Genomic DNA, 21,526 nt, shown 5'->3' on the forward strand with positions numbered 1-21,526 from the left:
AACTGGGCCTGTGAGCCACAACTGCTGAGCCTGCGCGTCTGGAGCCTGTGCTCCGCAACAAGAGAGGCCGCGATAGTGAGAGGCCCGCGCACCGTGATGAAGAGTGGCCCCCGCTTGCCACAACTAGAGAAAGCCCTCGCACAGAAACGAAGACCCAATGCAGCAAAAATAAATAAATTAATTAATAAATTCCTACCCCCAACATCTTCTTTAAAAAAAAAAAAAAAAAAAAAAAAACAATTTATCATCTGCCGGCCACTGCACCGATTCTGAGGGTTCTATATCAGCAGCAAGGACCCAAAGGATGAGCCAGATACCTATCAGCCTGATTCTTTCCACTCTTCTGGGTACACAGCTCTGCTCATTTCTTCTGCAGCCTAAGTAACAACCTCCACTTTGGTTACTCTGATTCTAGAACTCCAAGAAATAAGGGTCAAGGTGGCTGAAGAGCAGAGATTGTTGTTACAAATTATTTCAAAGAACAGAGAGAGCAGGGACGACCAACTCAGGCTACATTCAACAGTATCTCCAACATTCACCTGAGAAGGCAACATGCTCAGCCTCCCTCCCATTCCTCCTTCCTTCCTTCTTTTTTTAAAATGTTTCTCTCCTATTTTTCTTTCTATAATCTACTCTTTTTCTTTTTTTTTGGTACCAATTCTTATTTTCATTTTCCCGTGACCCTTTTTATTTTGCCCTACACTGGGCATAAACTCAAACTGGGTATAAACTCACTGGGTATAAACTCAAACTGAAATACACTTTAAAATTAATATACACACATGTATCCAATGGTGTTTAACTTACCTCCTCTCTAAATAGCATTCTGTAGTTTTAAGAGAAAAACGACTCTAAATTAAATTGACTTTCTACACAGGATCTGTCATCTGACTTTTTCAACCACATTTTTTTCAGAGAAATTTAGGGTTTTCTATCCTGTTATGTATTCATTCAAGGCTTGAAGTTTTACACCAATGTTTTTCAGAAATTACACCATGCTTTTTTTTAATCGAGATTGCTCTATCAACTAGTTTGTTCTTACTTCCTCAAAAAGACACCATTATATACTTCTGCAAAGAGGAAATGGCATTCTTATAAGTAATTTTCAGTTCTTTTTGACACCTTAAATCAAGAATGACTGCAAATGCCTCAGAATTTTTTCAGCTGCACAGTTATTCGCCTATCTAAACATAAGATTCTTCAGTCAAATAAACTAAGTCAATTGATTTGTTTAAAATGAAATGAAAGAAAAATACACCTCCTAAAGTTGTAAGGGGACCAAAATGCTACAATTCAAACCTACAGATGGAAATTTCACACAAAAATAAAACAAACACACACTCTCTACCAATGTTGTTTAAGTTAGAGAGAAGGAAGACCAGACAAATGGTCATAAACTTAAAACATAATTAAAATCATATTCTTATAGAGCTGAAATTAATCCTAGAGAGCTAGTATCTTTTTTTTTTTTTCTTTTTTTTTTTTGCGGTATGCGGGCCTCTCACTGTTGCGGCCTCTCCCGCTGCAGAGCACAGGCTCCGGACGCGTAGGCTCAGCGGCCATATCTCACGGGCCCAGCCGCTCCGCGGCATGGGAGATCCTCCCGGACCGGGGCACGAACCCATGTCCCCTGCATCGGCAGGCGGATTCTCAACCACTGGGCCACCAGGGAGGCCCAGAGCTAGTCTCTTTAATTTGACAAATGAGGAACCAACTAGAGATTCAAATACTATTTATTGAGTTCCTACCATGAGCCACTTGCTGGACAAAGACTTTTCCCAGTTGATTATCACAACTTTCCCATTAAGTAAGTTATTATTATACCCATTTTATAATCGAGAAAAGTTGTGTCACAGGAAGAATGACACAGATAGTTAGGAGAAGAGATGTGCTTATAGCCTAGATCTCCAGACATCAATTCAGTGCTCTCTTAACTATGCCACTCCCATGTAATATTTTTGGAAACTGTTCATTGAGATGCCACAATATTTTAAAACATTACGAATACAGTAATAGAGTACCCTAGAACCCTGACATAAGACTCTTTGCTAAAGAGCAGAGCTTCTCAAAACACGATTGTTCCTTCTTGGCTGCTAAGAAATGGAGCATTAGCAACTAAATGTTGCACTCGCCTCAGAGGCCCCAAGACATAATTGTACTGAGGCTCCAAGGCACCTAAAACCCTATTCACTTGGCTTCTAAATAACTTATGACACTATCATTTACTCAAGTTGCAGTTGGCCAATTCTCAAGCTTACAGTCTATTCTGAAATCTGGACTCCATTAAGAAGAATATGGAAAGATTTTCACACTTGTAGGAATAAATGAAGATATTTCAGCATGCGTAAAGCAACACTGAAATCCCTGGGGCAACGACCAACACCCACTTCCTGTTCAGGTAAGAAGAGAGGGGAGGAGGCAGGGTCATTAAAATTAAGACCTTATAACTGCTTGCTGTTTTTAAAAACTACCCGGGTTAGATAGAAACAGGGTTAAAAAGTTAATATAACAAAATGACTTTTTGGCAACTCTAATATCTGAATTCCCCTGGAAAAACGTCACCCTGAAATATTTTACAAGGACAGCCAAATCCAGGTCTTCCTTACACACACAAGATGTGATTTTTAAGGCAGACACTCAAATATCTGACTGGAGTCATGAGTGCCACTTAGACTAAGTCAATAGGTGGGTGAACCTCACAACTAATTCAGAAGTATATTCCTTTAGGCAACAGAACTAGCAGAATTGTGTGCTTTTCTGACAATCAATCAAAAAGGATTCTAAAAACTCTACTGAAGATATTCTATCAAGTGAGAGTGAAGGGCTTGGAGGAGAACAAAAGGAGCAGGAAGAAGTAAAAAGAAAGAGAAACAGTTTCCAAAAAAGAGTGAGTCAACTAAAATATTTAAGTGCCCTGGGCAAATGCTAAGGTTTCATGGGGTTTTTTTTGTTTTGTAAGATAAGGATTCTCTTTTTAAACATAATCACAATACTATATTCATACTTTAAGTCACCAAATAGCCAGTCAGTATCCAAATTTCTCCAGCTGTCTCTCAGAAGTGTGTTAAGTTTGTTTGCATCAGAATCCAATTAGTCTTAATTCTCATTTAATCTATATATTTCCCCTCCATCTTTTTTTTCCTTGCATTTATTTATTTATTTATTTATTTTGCGGTACGCGGGCCTCTCATTGTTGTGGCCTCTCCCGTTGCAGATCACAGGCTCCGGACGCGCAGGCTCAGCGGCCATGGCTCACGCGCCCAGCCGCTCCGTGGCATGTGGGATCTTCCCGGACCGGGGCACGAACCCGTGTCCCCTGCATCGGCAGGCGGACTCTCAACCACGGCGCCACCAGGGAAGCCCGCAATTTTTTTTTTTTAAAGAAATGGAATCTCGTTATTGTAGAATCCCCACAGTCTCTATTTTTTTAAGTACTTTTTTTTTTTTTTTTTTTTTTTTTGTGGTATGCGGGCCTCTCACTGTTGTGGCCTCTCCCGTTGCGGGGCACAGGCTCCGGATGCGCAGGCCCAGCGGCCATGGCTCACGGGCCCAGCCGCTCCGCGGCATGTGGGATCCTCCCGGACCGGGGCACGAACCCGTATCCCCTGCATTGGCAGGCGGACTCCCAACCACTGCGCCACCAGGGAAGCCCTTTAAGTACTTTTTTAAATTTAAAAAATGTTAGGTTAAAAACAGGCCATCTCTAGACCTACTACATTTTTCCACCAATGTCCTGCACCATGAAGACCATCCAGCCTCTTTCAATGAAGTCCATGCTACTCCAGGATACATGTTTGTCCACAAAATGCTGCCATGACAAGTAATATATGCAACATTCTATTCAAGCAAAGGTTGTCATGGAGACAGAAGAACCCATAGGTAACACCTTACCTTATGCTTTAGTACTTTTTGGAACAAGGTGGGGTACATGTTAGTTTTTAAAAGTTCATGCGTGGGCTTCCCTGGTGGCGCAGTGGTTGAGAGTCTGCCTGCCGATGCAGGGGACACGGGTTCGTGCTCCGGTCCGGGAAGATCCCACATGCAGTGGAGCGGCTGGGCCCGTGAGCCATGGCCGCTGAGCCTGCGCGTCCGGAGCCTGTGCTCCGCAACGGGAGAGGCCACAACAGTGAGAGGCCCGCGTACCTCAAAAAAAAAAAAAAAAAAAAAAAAAAAAATTCATGCCTAAACAACAAATGGGAATAATGAGTTCTGTCCAGATACAAACTCATTAATTTAGGTCTCCAGGAGAGGTCACGTAGTACCTATCAGAAGAACTCAAGTGAGAAAGACTTGTTAACATACAAACACCTCTCGTACCAAGTTTGCATGTTAACTATTTCTTCCTTTTGCTCTTCTGCCTTCCTAGCATGAACCCTATGCTTCAGTAAATTCACAGTCCTCAGGTTAACCCGACAGGTACATGGCACGTCACTCATCTGGGAAACCTTCCACTCCCATCTGCTGCCTAAATCATTCCTTTCCTCAAGGACCAGTTGGGCTCCCTCCAGCTCCCTGAAGCCTTTCTTAATATCTCTGCCCATCTCTGGACTCCTGTAGTCCCTAATCAGTACCCCAAAATACAGTCTAAACCTGCGCTATAGCTGGTTTGAGAGCTGTTTCATATATCACATGTATTCAATAAAGATTTGAGGTGTGCCTTCCACATACAAGGCATTCACAGTCATCTCTAACAAGACCATGACCTCCACAGGGAAAAGGGTCTCTTGTGATGCTACACCTATGTCAGGAGGCCAGAAGCACAATGGCTAAGAATGTGCACCTTGGAGCCAAGCTTGCCCAGATGTGAACCCCAGAGTCATGTGACCCTGAATAATTACTTAATCTCTCAGCTCTCATTTTCATCATCTGTAAAACAGAATAATAGCCACTCCTTCACAGATACGTTGTTAGGACCAAATCACATAAAGTGTTAGGACCAAATCACATGAGTATTATCTTGTCTCCTTATTACCAATTATCTTTCTGGTCTCTCTTTTATTGCACCTAGTCTTACCTGTTCTTATGCTTTGTGGAAAGAGCGGGAGTAGATGACTCCAGCTGAGTCACTGCCATGGAGATGGAGTTCATTAAACACTCCTTGATTGCTTGAATACATAGAAGATCCACTTTGCCATGGGTGTGAGTGTCCCTTCCCTACATACTTAGGGTCCCTTTTCCTAGTGTCACCCTGATACTTCCCCTGTAAAGAAATGGAACTTGCTAAGAACGAAATACAATGTTAACCCATCTCCATCCCAATTTAAAAAGAGAGGAAACAACCGGGGGAAAAAAAAAGACCAAAAGTGATCTTTTATGTTCTGATGGGGCCAAAAATTTCCTCTGAATTTTGTTTGAATGGAAACTCAATATCCCAGTGTACAGATAGAAGCTCTGTTTACAGAAGTTCTTCCAAATTTTTTTCTATGAGCACCTCATAAGTAAAAACATTTGAACACATACAAATATATACACATACATACATATTTATTTCATTCACTTAACAAATATTTACTGAGCATTCACTATGCGCCTTACACTGCTCTAAGTGCTGAAGATACAGAAGGAAATGAAAAAAATGTATGTCTTTGCCCTGTTACTTGTGGCTCTCCTACACATAAGTTCTTATTTTAAAAAATATGTATATAATATATATTATATATATATAACATAAAGTATAAAGGATACGTACCATGGAGAAAAGAAAGAAACAGTGGCAAGAAGTGTGTGGAGTGGGCATTTTAACTAGAGCGGCCAGAAAAGAATTCACTGAGAAGGTAATATTCAAGCAAAGATCTGAAAGAGGTGAGGGTGGACCATGCAGATACCTGGGGAAGAGCTTCACAGGAAGCTCGGGGCCTGAGGCAGAAGTGTACCTGGCACATCCACTGAATAGTGAAGAGGCCGCTGTGTTGGAGCCAAGGAGCCAGGGAGAGGCTGGAAGAGACACGCTGAACAGGTGAGTGGCAGGACTGGGTGGACAGGGCCCGGGGTACCACTGTATGATGTTAGCTACCTGATCTGAGAGCCATCACCCTGATAGCTATGTTGAATAGAGTGCAGGGGCCAAGGCTGGATGGGGAAGACCAGTGAGAAGGCCACTGCAATAATCTAAGTTGTGGTTTGGCCAAGGTGGACCAAAGTGGAAAGTAGAGCTAAGAGGGTTTTATAGTACTAGCATATAATATATATTAAAAGTACACACAAACAGTGTATGTATAACTGATTTAGTTTGTTGTAGAGGGAAAACTAACACACTATTGTAAAACAATTATACTCCAATAAAGATGTTAAAAAAAAAAAAAAAAAAAAAAAAAAAAAAAGTACACACAAACAAACAAAATTTTTAAGGTATTTTTTAAAGAAATATTCTAATATTTTCTTTCTCAAAATAAGTAAGTTCACCCCTGGAGGAGAGGTGCCCCACGCCTCCTCTTTAGGAGGCCATTGTTTAACAAAAATTGGTTGGCGGGTTTGTATCAGTTGAGCTGAATTTCTGCCTGGCTTTCTGCTGTGACACTTGTCCTGTGCTCACTTCCTTCTTCTTCTTCATTCTGCCAGTCTTAGATACCAAAACAAGTTTCCTCCACAGACTGAGTGTATCTACACATGTTGATCTCATGCAAGAAATCCCTCCTTGTGAAAGCTTATGGTCTTTGGGTCCACTGCACCCAATATCTGGGGCCAATGGTTGGGAAACAGACTTGTTAGACCCAGATATTATTGTGGAGTTCAATGAAACAGGATTAAGGAGAGAACCCAGGCTGTTTGCTACAGCAGCCCCTCTGAGAAAGGCTACAGCAGGCCCCAGCTCACCACAGCTCTCAACAGACCAACGTGCGGTCTGAAAGTTTGCTTCCCTTGACCTGCGAGATGCTCAAGCGAGTCTCAAAAGGCCACACTGAGAAAAGCCCCCGGGGTTCTGTGTCCCCAAAACCAAGCTCCTGGAGACACTAGAAGATGGCATTTTGGGGGAAAGGACCCCTGACTCAGGCAGAACTGTGGGTGCTGGAGGGAAAATCAGAAGTTCATGGAAGGCAGATACTTTTTGAAACCAGATTCCAAGAGTTGAGAAGAGGTTGACATTGAAATACCTGGGGTGCTCTCTTCGAACGTTAGAATGCTGAAAGAATTTAGAGGACTCTCCACCCACCCACTCCCATTTCACACAGAAACTAAGGCCAGGACCTGCCCAAAGCTACACAACTATTAGAAAAAGAACCATGAGTAGAATCCGGATCTTCGGATTCCCAATCAAGTGTTATTTTAAAAATAAGTGAAAGCAAAACTAAAGCAATTTAACATGGAAATCTTTAGAAACAGGTTAGAACTGTGATTAAATGTTGTGTGTCTAGGCCTCAGATGTTTCTGCACACCTCTAATTTTAGAAGGAGTTGGTTGGGGTCGGGGTGGGGGGCTCCCTTGGGGCAAAATGGCCTCCTGGCATTGAAGATACTTTAGAAAGTTACATGGGGGTGCTTATGACTCATGAGGGTGTGTTTGAGGGGATGAGAGACAAATGAAAACCAAGAAATACAAGCAAACATTGGCTTAGTAAAGTCTGAAATGGCCCAAAGATGGGCTACATGCTTCTTTTCTTTGCTTGGCCCAATTAATAGAGTACTAGACAAATTTTCAGTTTTCAAAAGGAGAGACAAGTGAAAGGATCCTTAAAAGTTATGAATATCATCATAAAAAATTAGAGTCATGAATCATTCATTTCAACCTCTTGGGCGACCAACTCTTTCAATAGCATCAACATTGATAAGAGAAAATACCCGCTCTACTAACTTTCCTATGGCAGAGCAGAGGGTAAAGATGATGTTGGCAAAAGGGTAGTAAAGGAATAATCAATAAAATGGATAATCTATCAAATGAAGAATCTTAGATAATCTTGGGTTATCTATAAAATGAAAGTGGGGGACAGGGCAGGAATCAGTTCCTGAATTACTGAAGTCGGTTAAAACTCTCTCCTGGAGCCAGAAATTAACTGTTTGACTTCGTTACCTGGGGAGCTCAGTTAGAGCTCATCTGCAAACACACCCTCCTCAGCCACTACACCCATGCAGGGGTAAGTCACAGAGGGAGGGAGTGGAGCCCAGGCACTGGAAAGGCGCCCAGTCCAACCTCTTCATTTTAAAAAGAGGAGCCTGAGGCCCACAGAGGGTAATCTGACTGGCCAAGGGTTGGCTAAGGCACAATATATGCTACCTCTCCTTTATCTTATACCCCCAGCAAACATTGATTATCAATCATCACATTTTCCCCCATCTCTGGCTGCAAGAGCCACAGTGCTTCTGACATATTGCTCCTGCAACCCCTGACCAACTGGTCAGAGCTGATGTGTGAGAAAGAAGCCAATTTCCAACTCAGGCCTTGCATAAGGTCATAAGACAGTCTTCATCATACCAGCTCCCGTGTAAATCTGACCGGAAAGAGAGTGACGAGTCTACTAGCCAAACTAGTTCACTATTACTGTCACTTCAATAATGAAGTGAGCAAACATAGTTTGTGGTGTGACCTTGTGTCCAGGTTTAACTGGGACAGTCCTGACTGACACCTGTTTCCTCAACGTGATATTTAATTGTACCCCTATCATCCTCAAAGGTGTCCCAGTTTGGATTAACATGATATGGTCATCCAAATTCTATGTAACTACTAATCACCTACAAACACTTATAAATGTTTATTTGTTTTTTGAGTACACAGTGTGTCAGGAAAAGAACCACTGACCCAGTCACCAGTAGTTTTGCAAGACACTTTCAAATAATACTAAGCCCAAATCATCTTTGAAAGGGCCTCAGGAACCACTACTGTCACCAACCACTTTTATATATTGAGCTTCAATACGGAACTTTCCTTGGGAAAAAAAAACAAAAAGGAGAGCCATAGCTTATGCAATTTTGGAAACCACAGGATTATCAGATCTCTGTAGCCCCTGCCTATTTTTAAATTATTTCATGTTATAGTTTCGCCTATAAAAATTCACAATGGACTTCCCTGGTGGCGCAGTGGTTAAGAATCTGCCTGCCAATGCAGGGGACACAGGTTCGAGACCTGGTCCGGGAAGACCCCACATGCCATGGAGCAACTAAGCCCATGTGCCACAACTACTGAGCCTATGCTCTAGAGCCCACGAGCCACAACTGTTGAGCCCGAGTGCCACAACTACTGAAGCCCACGCACCTAGAGCCCGTGTTACTGCAACAAAGAGCAGCCACCATAATGAGAAGCCTGCGCGCTGCAACAAAGAGTAGCCCCTGCTCGCCGCAACTAGAGAAAGCCCGCATGCAACAAAGACCCAATGCAGCCAAAAATAAATTTAAATAAATAATTGCTTGTAACACAACCCGGTAAATCAACTATACTCCAATAAAAAATTTTTTAATTCACATTATATTGCTGAAATAGAAATCTTTTTAAAGAATGTTTCAGGCCTATTTCTGGCACAAACAAGTGTGCCTTTTTGAGTTTATATTTACTCTCTGTTTAGAAGAAAATAAGTAAAAGTTGAAACCTTAAAAAAAAATTTTCAATCAATCCAGGGCTAGACCTTGTGTACCACTGCTGGATTTACACTAAAGCAGCCAGTTGTTTATTTAGAGGCATAAATTCAGTTTATTTGGAAAACCCATTGGTCTAGACGTCATAGGTATTACCTTGATGCTCAAGAGAAAGATACCAATATCATCATGTGGAATGTTTAAAATTCTTACCTGGCTACCTAGACAGAAGCTAGAAGGAAATATATCAAGCTGTCAAGAGTAGCTCTCTCTGAGTATAGAGACTTCAGATGGTTTTAACTGTTTTTGCTTATCGAGCTTTCTGATTTTTCTACAATGACCACAGTTTATTTGTTAATGACCAAGAAAAAAATCACCAAGCTACCAACCAACACATCATTCTCCAGAGTAGGGAGGTGAAAGGCAAATGGTATAAGCCAGGCACCAGTCTGGCAGGAGCAGAGGCCTCAGAGCAGCTCCTGACTCTGCCAGACCTGGTTCTGGCCCCCAAGCCAGGAGAAATTCAGGAGTGTGGCTCACCCGAAGCCTTCCGGGTAAATAAGAGCAGGTATCTGTGAGTCCTACAGTGCACTGCCCTTTCAACTATCATACGTATAGCTCTGTGGTTAGAGCCCCACCTGTGCAATTAGACTGCCAGAGTAGGACACTGCACTCCATCCCTTACTGGGTGTGTGACCTCGAACAAGTCAAATTAGCCTCTTTATTCCTGTTTTCTCATCTGTAAAGTAAGAATCACACAACCACCCACCTCCTAGCATGGCTGTGAGGATTAAGACAGATGATTCATGGCAAGGGCCCAGCATACAATAAGATCACAATAATGTAAGCCATTATTAGGTCTCTGCCATGAAACACCAGTCCTCAAGTGCCCTCCGCAAACCACGTGACTGCATCCCAAGACAACCAGAGAAGGGTCCGAAGAATAAAGCCTTTATTTTCCCTTCTTCTCTGCTGAAGTCAGAGCTGGACACAGTTTGCCGTAAGCCCAGTGCTGCCGGGAGCCCCAGAAGGACAAGGGCAGCCCAGTAAAATATGTAACGTGTCCCAAGACCCCACACTATGGGCTAGAAATGCTTCTTTCAAAGTTACAGGATTTCTAGTTTCTTGCCACGGCCACGGCTGCCAGCCACTGCCTTTGGCAAGGAGGTGGGTGACTCAAGTGTGAGCTATAGGACTTGGCAAGAGGACACCAAACCAAAAGGCCTCGAGGCAGGAAGCTCCAAAAAGGGCCCCCTGCAACAAGAGTTTCTCTCCTGGCAGCCCTCGAGATGGAGATGGCATTCCGCTGTCACTAGCAAATTCAGGAAGAAGAGTGAATATTTCAAAGGTCCAATAGCACTTACCATTCTGCTTCAGAACTTTGAAAAACTTTTTTGGGGGGCCAAAGATATGACCACACTCTTAAAATCTCTGCAGTGCCTTCACTATATGACATAAAGAATGCCCCCCGCAGCCCTGCAAAGTTCAATATCAAATCAAATTGCAAAGAATTTCACATCTATCTTGAAACAAAATGTATTACATTTGGATGCAATGAAATTTTCTTTCCCAAACTTAAAATTACCTCACTTTATCAAAGATATAAATAAACTTCCCAACGTCCATCTATGAGGAAATAATTACATTATTAATGTTAATTACATAGGTGAGTGTGTGCTGTGTATAGGGTGATCAACTTGACCTGATTTGCCTAGGATGTCCTGGTTTTAGCACCAAAAGTCCCACATCCTAGAAAACCCCTCAGTCCTTGGCAAACCAGGAAGACTGGTCCCCCTAACGCTGCAAGGAAATTGATGTGTGTTTTGTGAAGGGGAAAACAGAAGAGACAGTTAAAATGCAGAAATACTCGGGCTTCCTTGGTGGCGCAGTGGTTGAAAGTTCCCCTGCCAATGCAGGGGACACGGGTTCGTGCCCCGGTGCGGGAAAATCCCACATGCCGCGGAGCGGCTGGTCCCATGAGCCATGGCCGCTGAGCCTGCGCGTCCGGAACCTGCGCTCCGCAACGGGAGAGGCCACAACAGTGAGAGACCTGCATACCGCACAAAAAAAAAAAAAAAAAAAAAAAAAAAATGCAGAAGTACTCAACGCGAACGAAGTTTGTTTACAGCAATAGCTCCCAGTTCCTTTCATAGTAAAAAAAAAAAAAAAAAAAAAAACCACACACACACACTTGCCTCTCCCTTCCCCCTTTCTTTCTACTCTCCCAAAACAGAGTTAGGAAAAGGCATTTTCCTCCTCTTGCATGATGGAGATGTCAGCACAGGACTGACTGTTGAGGTGTAGACCGTCATCGCCAGCAAGCTCCTGCACCCAGCTTCAGCGGGACCGGAAACGTCACCTGCTTTCACGTACACGTGAGACTTACGTGATGTTCCAAATCAATGTTACCTCACTTTAAAAATAACAAAACTCAAAAAAACAAACAAAAACCAAAATAATAAAACAAACAACTAGTGATTCAAGTTATCAACAGCAAGAATGTGTCCTCAAACTAAAAATCCAAGAACCCTGGCAAAAATAAGATCCACCTTGCAAATAGGGTGTTAAACAGATGAGAGGGAATTAACAAGTGACTGCTTTACAAACAGCTGAGTGGAGACCTAGGCACTCTTCTACAAACTCTAAGGCCCAGATTCAAAGCAGGTGGCTCCCTACCCCCAAAGGTGAAGCAAAGCTCCTGCAACAAGAGTTTAAGCAAAGGGTTTTTAAGCCTCTGGTGAGTTTAAGAACTAGCTTCTAAGAATTTAGTTTCAAACTGAAAGGTAAGACTATCTAAGGCGAGAAAGACCACACACTTCCTGGACCTAAAGTCTCGCAGAAACCGTCACTGTTCACCACTCCACCGCACCCAGTCCACCTCCTCACCCAACCTCCCTCCAGTTTTGCCCCAAGATAGGCTGGCAATTTTTAGATGCTCTTGAATCTTAGAACTCCTTAGTTTCCCTTTATGCATCGGTAAATGGAACCAAATGAACGTTATACAACTCTTTCTTTCCCCCCACAGTAATACTAGTTTGTTGGGGGAAGGGTTGGGATGTATTCAGAAACACTTTCAAAGATAAACTATCGGGCTTCCCTGGTGGCGCAGTGGTTGGGAGTCCGCCTACCGATGCACGGGACGCGTGATCGTGCCCCGGTCCAGGAGGATCCCGCGTGCCGCACAGCGGCTGGGCCCGTGAGCCATGGCCGCTGGGCCTGCGCGTCCGGAGCCCATGCTCCACAACGGGAGAGGCCACTGCAGTGAGAGGCCCGCGTACCGCAAAAAAAAAAAAGAGAGAGAGAAACTGTCTTTAAAAGTCCTACTGTGATAAGTCCTGGAGAATAACTTCCTTTCTTTCTAAGACCAAGTACACTTTTCACTAGTGTTGATCTGATTGAGGGGAGGATGCCTTCTTGTCAGCCTTTCAACACATCCAATGACAAGATGGAGGGAGGTGTCTTAACCCCTAGAAGAAAGCACAGGAACTGGGAAGGCAGGAGCCAGGAGTGCATCTCTACATGTCAACAGCTGGGTCCTTGAGGAAGACATGCTTCCCTTCTCTATACCTCAGTTTCTTCATTTAAAAAATCAAGGATCTGGGTGAAGATCATCTTTGGCATTCCTTCCAGCTCTAAAATTCTATGTGAAATTCCTTTGTGTATGTGAAAATGACAACGCCTATTAGAAGCATTTTTTGTACTTTGAAGATGAAGATTTAGGCAATAACAGAGAAATATAGTAACTTGCACTGGCAAAGGTAACAAGACCAAGGCAGACTAAACTTGGAAGATTTAAAACAAGCAAATGTCTAACAGTTGTCAAGTATGTGACGGAAAGGTTGAGGGGAAGCCTAAACTAGTATCAACTTACAAGCACTCTTCAATGCTCTGGAACCAATGCGAACAAGTAGATTCATCACGATTACCAGCTGCTCCCCCTGCTAAATTTAACGATAACGTGAATTTTAATTCAGTGATCCCTCCCCCACACAAAAAAGAAAATTTAAAAAGCCTGAAAATACTTATGAAAAGCAAAGCAAAACTTTGAATCTAAAGGCAGGAGAAAAATTATCGTGGTGACTGACTGCATTTAAGTCGCAGGAAGTTCTGGCTGGATACTGAGGACAGCGAGGCACAAGGCGCAACCCACTGTACAAGTATGAGATGCTTAACACCAAGGACTGGCATGTTTGACCGTGTGTGTCAAAGTCAAGACTGCCTTGCCGCCTACCAGGACCGCAAAACAATGTTCATTTCACTATCCATGAATAAATGGCAGAAGAAAAAAAAGCAAGCTGTTTCCTTTTTTCGTAGGACGAGCTGCAGAGTTTTGTCATGTAACTTGGTTGGGCGCCTGTGAGTGTCAATGCCCTCAGAGCAGCGGAGTCCGCAAAGGTAGGGTGTTTCCATTCCACAGACCTGCAGTGAGGACTGTCAACCAAGCCAGCAAATAGCCCCACCTTTCCGAGCAAAGGACTCCAGAGCTACCTTGTGCGGTAGCCCACCGTCTGTGAGTGGAGCCCCGGGCCGGACTTCACTCCTCTTGGGAGAGCCGCGCCAGGGGCCCCCATCGCGCACCACGCACACACAGCCTCTGGGCCACTAAAGAGGAAATCAGGATGTCATGTCAAAAGGGTGAAGACAGCCCGACCACACGAGAGCCGCGGTATGAGCCGGTCTCCGGCTTGGCTGGGGGTCTCTTGGCTTGTCCCAGCCTGCCATCCCTTCTCCCTCTCCATCCACGGTCCTCCTCCCGGCGGCGCGGACCAGCCTCCCCTCGTCCCACCCGGGCTGGTGGAGCCCACGCTGCGCAACGCCACAGGAGCCGGAGGAGCACCTCGAGCCTCCCCTCCCCCTGCCCAGCCCGGGCCCGCGGACAACGCACTCCCGCGCACCTCCGCACGCCAGCGGGAGCTCCGCCGCCCCTTCCCCAGCCCCCGGGGCGCCCCGGCCGCTGAGCCGAGCGCGCAGTTCCGACGGCCCAGGGCGGGGACCGAGCCGGGGAGGAGAACTGCAGCCGCCGGCTTTCGGAGCAGCCGGCGGCCGCACACACTCCTCCCCTTCGCCGCGAGTAAACAGCTCGCTGGCACACTCCGCGCCGCGCCCCCATCCCCCCGCCACGGCTCCGCGCCGCCCCGCGCGCCGGCGCCGCCGCCCCCTACCTGGTCGGTGAGTTTGAGCACTGCCATTCTTCCGCTCCTTGGCGCGCACACACATACAGGTCCCCGGCCCGCAAATGTCACGCCAGGAGCCGGGGAAGCGGAAGGGACTGCCAGGGGAAAGGAAAAAAATCTGGCTCCCGAATTTGACAGCCCTCCCCCTGCTCCTCCTCCGTCGCCTCCTCCTCCTCCCGCCGAGAGGCTGACACTGGCTAGTAGGGTTTGCAGCCGAGCCCGCCCGCCTTTATACAGGAAGTACCGGCTGCTGCCAGCCGGGCCGCCACTGACATCACCGCGCGCTGCCTCGCTCGCCGCCTCGACGCCTGGGCCGACGCTGCCTCCTGCCGCCCGCGCCCGCGCCTCGCAGCCCGCGGCCCTCGGCGCCCGCCCGCGCCCGCCCCCGCCCGCCCCCGGCACGCCGCCCCCGCCCACGGCGCGCCGCGGTGGGGCCGGACTGCCGCCTGCTTCCGCACCTGCACTCTGCACAGGGGTGAGCGGGACCAGGACCTGCGGCCGCCCCCGCTGCCCCCACCCAGGGCGTGCACGGTTAGAGGCTCCTCTCCCGGGGGGCTGATCGTGACCCCCCCCACCCTCGCCCTGTCTCACACAAACACCCACAAACACAACCTGACGAGCAAGCCCTGTGGACACACCCCGAGGGGCAAGAAAGGCTGCACTCACACGCAGCCAACTTTAACCCTGGAGATTGGATCACAGGCCTTCCCCTAATCCGGAATCAGACTTCGCAGCACTTCAACGTATCCCACCTGGGCCAGGGGCCACTATGCTGATGCTCTCTTTGTGTAATACAGGGAGGCCCCGACGCTAATTCTTTAGCTAGTGTTTGTCAAACATTTGGAGGGTGGGGACAAGGGTTCTGGCCCTTGCATCTTGTTCTCCAGCTACCTCCCAGTTGGACACGCGCAGAACCCCATCGTTAAATTCAAACTTTGGGTGTTGATTTGGGGAGGAAGGAGGTGGAGCGGAGTTACCAGAGAAGAAAAGAGATCTTCAATTACCGCATTAATTGGGCTTTTGAGGATTTCCACCGGTTCTGACTCATTCATTTCTACAAAATCCAGTTACCATATGCTCTTCAACAGATAGAAGACCCAGCTGTCAAACAGCGTGGGATACACACACAACGGTAATAGTCATAATCAGAGTAAAGTGTTAATACTTGTGGAATCTGAAGCAAACGCTTATTCATTCAACAACCATGTACTGAGTGCCGACTTTGTACCAGATACTGGCTAGGCACAGTATGTAAAGGGGAGCATAAACATCCAAGATACCTAGTCTTAGGAGGTCTCTGACATAAATCGTCATCACTAATGAATGTAATTACAGAATGAGATAAGGGATCACAGGGGGAAAAAAAATACTTGTAAAGGAATCCATGACAGAGGAATCAGGCCAGACTGGTAGGTGAGGATGGGCTTCCCTGAGAAAGTGACAAGAGTTGAGATTCTTCAGGAGAAAGGGTTAAGTGGGCAAGTGTATGGGGCGATGCTCCCAGGCAGCCCCACGTGCCCCTGGCATGCCATGGAACAAACCTACAGTTGAACGGCAAACCAAAACCACAGTATCTACCCTTCATTCACAAACCAAATGTGGACTCTTCCTCCCCACTCTCAGAGCCTCCCCAAAGAGTCTCTGTGAGAAAGGAGAGGAGGGATGGTAGCTTTTGCTTAGTATCCTCCCATTTATTATCTAACCATGGGCTTGGGATTCAGTCACACAGGCAAGGGGAACCAAGAGAGCATTCTCCTGGCTTCCACTCCACTATCCTCAGTGATGCACAGAGACAAAAAAAATTTCACTCCAAGGCCTCCCTCAAACACAAAATAGTTTGCTTTTGTTGCATCTATGAAGCAGTTCTTCAGCGCTGTTGTTGGTATGTCTATTTATTAATATTATCCTGCATAGCTTTGTAAGTAACTGAACAGGACATTGACTTCTCTACCTAAATATAGCTGTCTTTCAGAAGAGTGATAACATATGACTTGATTTGGCAGATGTACTCAAGATCCACTTTGCTTCATCATGGGCAGCCCTACAGGTAAGTTCTTGGGACCTGGTTTGAAAGGAGGAGCAAGCAGTTCTCAACCCTTTCAGACCAATCATACCCTTTTATAACTAGTATTTTTAACACTCATTACTATGAAATGAAATTCATAGGTAATATTACCCACCTGTACAAATTTCCCTCCAGATCAATATAATGTCCTAATTGTATAATAAAGGAAAAATAAAAGGGAAGCAATTTCTAATTAATGTGTATTTCAATAAGTAAATGATATAGCACAACTCTATTGGAAGACAACTAGTAAGATGCTTGAACCTGTATGTAGAACCATTGTGAATGGGAGAACTACAAATGCAATCCAACTTGAATGTTTTATTAGCAACTCACATATCAACATTGGTGCTGTCATTGGTGACATGATTTTGTGAAAGGTTGAATAGTTCCTGGTCAAGTTCCAAACAAAATAAAGAGTGGAAGATTAAGCTAAATTTACTGATATGGGTGCATTTACCAGAAAGTCTGGATTTAATGTGTGAGCTCATGAATTGAAAGTGACTCCAGCAGTTTGCTTCATTGGTTAAAGAAACTCAGACTCAGTGGTGGTCTGTATTTGATGAGATGGAGATGACAGAATGTCCCTGGTACAATGTAGAGAAAAAAAATCCAAAGGTTTATGGAGACGGGACTGTTGGAGTGATTTTATCAGGCATACTGTATACCCATCCCCAAACTACAAACCCCTATAGTAAGGCATTGAAAAAGTACATTAGTGGGACTTCCCTGGTGGCGCAGTGGCTAAGAATCCGCCTGCCAATGCAAGGGACACAGGTTCAAGCCCTGGTCTGGGAAGATCCCAGATGCCACGGAGCAACTAAGCCCGTGTGCCACAACTATTAAGCCTACACTCTAGAGCCCACGAGCTACAACTACTGAGCCTGCGTGCCACAACTACTGAAGCCTGCGTGCCTAGAGCCCGTGCTCCGCAACAAGAGAAGCCACTGCAATGAGAAGCCCGCGCACCACAACCAAGGGTAGCCCCCCGCTCGCTGCAACTAGAGAAAGCCCGCGTGCAGCAATGAAGACCCAACGCAGCCAAAAATAAATAAATAAAAATTTTTTTAAAAGAAAAATACATTAGTAAGGGGAGCACCAGAAAAGCTCTGTGGTAACAGGATATGATGGTGGGAGATGCTTCCATTGAGACGACTCCCTGATTTCTGCGAGAGTGGTATCCTGGGATGTCAAAGGCCAAGTGGCGGCACTTAACTGGCAGGGACCAGGCAGACACTTACTATACTGGGTAGCAGGGACAAAGTGGTACTCAAAGGTCTTGACCTACAGGGATATTTGGTAATGCCCTAGGTGGCCACAGGAATGAAATATATGGAGAGACTTCTGAAATATTCTTTGATCTCTTTTTTTTTTTTTTTTTTTTTTTTTTGCGGTACGCGGGCCTCTCACCTTTGTGGCGTCTCCGGTTGCGGAGCACCGGCTCCAGACGCGCAGGCTCAGCGGCCATGGCTCACGGGCCCAGCCGATCAGCGGCATGTGGGACCTTCCCGGACCGGGGCATGAACCTGTGTCCCCTGCATCGGCAGGCGGACTCTCAACCACTGCACCACCAGGGAAGCCCTCTTTGATCTCTTTAACAAGCAAAACTCTAGGTCTGCTGCCTGAAACCTGACTTGAGCCATCAAATGAAATCATTCTTCTCATCCAGTTTCCATACCTCAGCCAGTTCACAGACACAGAGACCTTGATTGAAAGGGTAGCTGGTCCCCTGGAAGAAAAATCTTGCAGCACTGCCATAAATATATACTACAAATCTTCATCCAAGCCTTCCCCAGGGGAACCTGATACCATTTATTAGGGTGACCATACACTGGGAAAAAGGAAGTACCCATATATTTCAAGGATAATTTGATACTGTTTCTGAATTAATGTTAATTCCTGAGGATCCAAAAATATCACTGGGTCCACCAAAGTGCAGCCTTATGGTAGTCAGATGGTAAATGGAGTTTTCACCCAAGTATATATCACCATGGATCCAGTAGGTTTGCAGACCCACCCTGTGGTTATTGCCCTACTTCTTGAATATATAATTAGAATTGACATGCTCAGTTACTGGCAGAATCACCACATTATTTCTCTGACCTACAAAGTGAAGGCTGTTGTAGTAGGAAGGGCCAAGTGGAAGCCTCTGGAAATTTCCTCTTGCTACCAGGATAGAAAACCAAAAGCAATACCATAGCCCTGGAGAGATATAGAAATTAGGACCACCATAAAAGATGTGGATGATGCAAAAGTGGTGATACTATCACTTCCCACTTTGAACACACCTGTTTGGCCTCTCTAGAGGCAGGTAGATTTTTGAGAATAATTATGAACTGTTATGAACTTAATCAGATGGTAATGCCAGTTGCAACTGCAATTCTATAGGTGCTATCTTCATCTATTCCAATTTGCACTAAAGCTGTTTTCTTTTATGTGGCGAGGCCAGCAGCATACCTTTATGGTCTTGTCTGTGGGATATAAACTCCTTTGCTCTCTGTCATAATCTAGTCTGCAGAGATCTTGATCACTATGTTAGATTCATCAAGCTGATTAGACCTAATAAACAGGAAGTAACAGATACTTTAGACTTTTTTTTTTTTTTTTTTTTTTTTTTTTGCGGTATGCGGGCCTCTCACTGTTGTGGCCTCTCCCGTTGCGGAGCACAGGCTCCGGACGCGCAGGCTCAGCGGCCATGGCTCACGGGCTTAGTTGCTCCGCGGCATGTGGGATCTTCCCGGACCAGGGCACGAACCCGTGTCTCCTGCATCGGCAGGCAGATTCTCAACCACTGCGCCACCAGGGAAGCCCAAGGCTGGCATTTTTTATCAGGAGTAAAGAAAAAGAAGGTCCTCTGTAGCAGGACCTTATGATCCAGAGGAATCCCATGACACTTGAAATGTCTGTGGCAAATATATATATATACATCTGCCTCTGGCAAACTCGAATAGAAGACCCACAATGCAGCTTTCTTTAGTTTCACAGCAAAGCCATGCCCTCTTCTGCAGATAACAATTCTCCATTTGAGAAACTGTACCTAGCTTGCTACTGAATTTGAATGACTGGCCATGAGACATCAAGTGACTATGCAACCTCAGCCGCCCATTATGAACTGGATGTTATCTGACCCATCAGCCCATAAGGTTGGGCGTGCACAAGAGCAATCTCTCATCAAATGGAAGTGGTATGTAAGAGACAGCTTGAGCAGGTCCAGAAAGCACAAGTTGCCTTAGCCAGTGACTTAGATTCCTTTGATTCTTACTCCTGGTATATTGCCTCCTCATCTTCAATCAGTTAACTGGTTTACATACAGTTCTCCTCAATATACTGGCACAAGCTGGAAGTGGTCTGTTCTAGCATTAGAACTCCCATGAGGAATGCCCCTGATGGTAGTACTGAAGGGAAATTCTCTCAGCACAAAGAATGTCCTGCAGTGCATTGGGTGTCTACTTTGTCTGGATCGAGAGATGGCCAGAGGTATAGACCTACACTCATTCATGGGCAATAGCTGATGGTTTTCCTGAATGGTCCATAACTTGGAAAGAAAAGATTGGGAGATTGATGACAAGGAGGTCTAGGGAAAAGGTATATGGATGCACTTCTCAGAGTGGGCACAAAGTGTGAGGATATTTGTGTACACCAAAGGGCACCCACTCAGAGAAGGCTTTCAAAATCAGGGGGATGACACATCTGATGGAGTTGGCCTCTTCTTCCACCTACTGCAGTGCTTGCACAAAGTAGCTACAGAGTCAGGAGCGAAGGATATGCATGGGCTTGAGAACATGGGCTTCCCCACAGTAAGGTTCATATCTACCAACGTCAGAGACCACCCGTTGAGTTCCAGTATGGCACTATTTCCAGGAGAAAATAGCCAGTCACCTAGTAACAGATTGATTGATTATACTGGACCCCTTCCATCATGGAAGGGACAGCTATTCGTCTTACTGGAATAAACACATATTTTGGATATGGATTGGCTTTCTATGCCCAGAATATTTCTGATATTATTACCAACCATGAACTCATTATACCTTACTCACTGTTATGATATTCTACATATTACTTCTTTCCAGGGAACTCATCTCATAGCAAAAGAAATGCAGCAATGGACTCGTGCAAATGGAATTTGGGGGTGGGGGTGCCACACTGTACGGCTTATGGGATCTTAGTTCCCTGACCAGGGATTGAACCTGGGTCCTCAGCAGTGAAAGTGCGGAGTCCTAACCACTGGACCGCCAGGGAATTCCCTGGAATCTGCTAGTCTTATCATATGCCCCATCAGCCAGAAGCTCCTGGAAGGATGATGGAATAGCCTACTGAGTTCTGGTGCCAGTTAGGAAATAACATGTTAAAAATTGAAGTTCCCTCGTATAGGATGCAGTATATGTGCCAATATATAATACTGTTTCTTTCAAAATACACAGGTTCAAGAATCAAGGGGTGGGGAAAGTGAAAGTGGTTCCTCTCATCACTATACCCAATAATCCACTCACACAATTTCTGTTTCCAGTTCCTGTAACTTTGAGCCCTGGTGGTTTGGAGATTTTACTTCCCAACAGAGGAATATTTGCACCAGGAATCACAACTATGGTTCCATTGAGGTTGAGGTTGAGGTGGTACCTGGACACTTTGGGCTCCTCATACTATAGAAAAAAAGCAGATGAAGAAGGGGTTGCTGTCCTGGCTGGGGTGATTGGTTCCAATTGCCAAGAGGAAATTGGCTTTGCTGCTTCACAGTGGGGACAGGGAAGACCATAGGGCCAAAAGGAGTGCATTCTTGATTTTCT

The 21,526-nt window shown here is 45.4% G+C and overlaps 1 protein-coding gene and 1 non-coding gene across 8 annotated transcripts in view; both read right to left on the reverse strand.

Moving 5' to 3' along the window:
* Positions 1 to 14,902, reverse strand: part of ANKRD44 (ankyrin repeat domain 44) — a 323,674-nt gene extending 308,772 nt beyond the window's left edge. For 4 of the 7 annotated variants that reach the window (XM_067026492.1, XM_067026494.1, XM_067026491.1 and 1 more), the window contains exon 1: positions 14,663 to 14,902. In XM_067026492.1, coding sequence (XP_066882593.1) covers positions 14,663 to 14,689 — 27 coding nt within the window. In that variant the 5' untranslated portion in view covers positions 14,690 to 14,902. The remainder of the gene's footprint in view (positions 1 to 14,662) is intronic. The other 3 variants (XM_067026493.1, XM_059054291.2, XM_059054289.2) reach the window with 1 other exon arrangement.
* Positions 14,903 to 20,908: 6,006 nt separating this feature from the next.
* Positions 20,909 to 20,981, reverse strand: TRNAE-UUC (transfer RNA glutamic acid (anticodon UUC)). Its single transcript has one exon. It is a non-coding gene; the product is annotated as a tRNA-Glu (tRNA).
* Positions 20,982 to 21,526: the final 545 nt, after the last annotated feature.

This window comes from Kogia breviceps, chromosome 2 (genome assembly GCF_026419965.1).
Source record: "Kogia breviceps isolate mKogBre1 chromosome 2, mKogBre1 haplotype 1, whole genome shotgun sequence".
NCBI lineage: Eukaryota > Metazoa > Chordata > Mammalia > Artiodactyla > Physeteridae > Kogia > Kogia breviceps.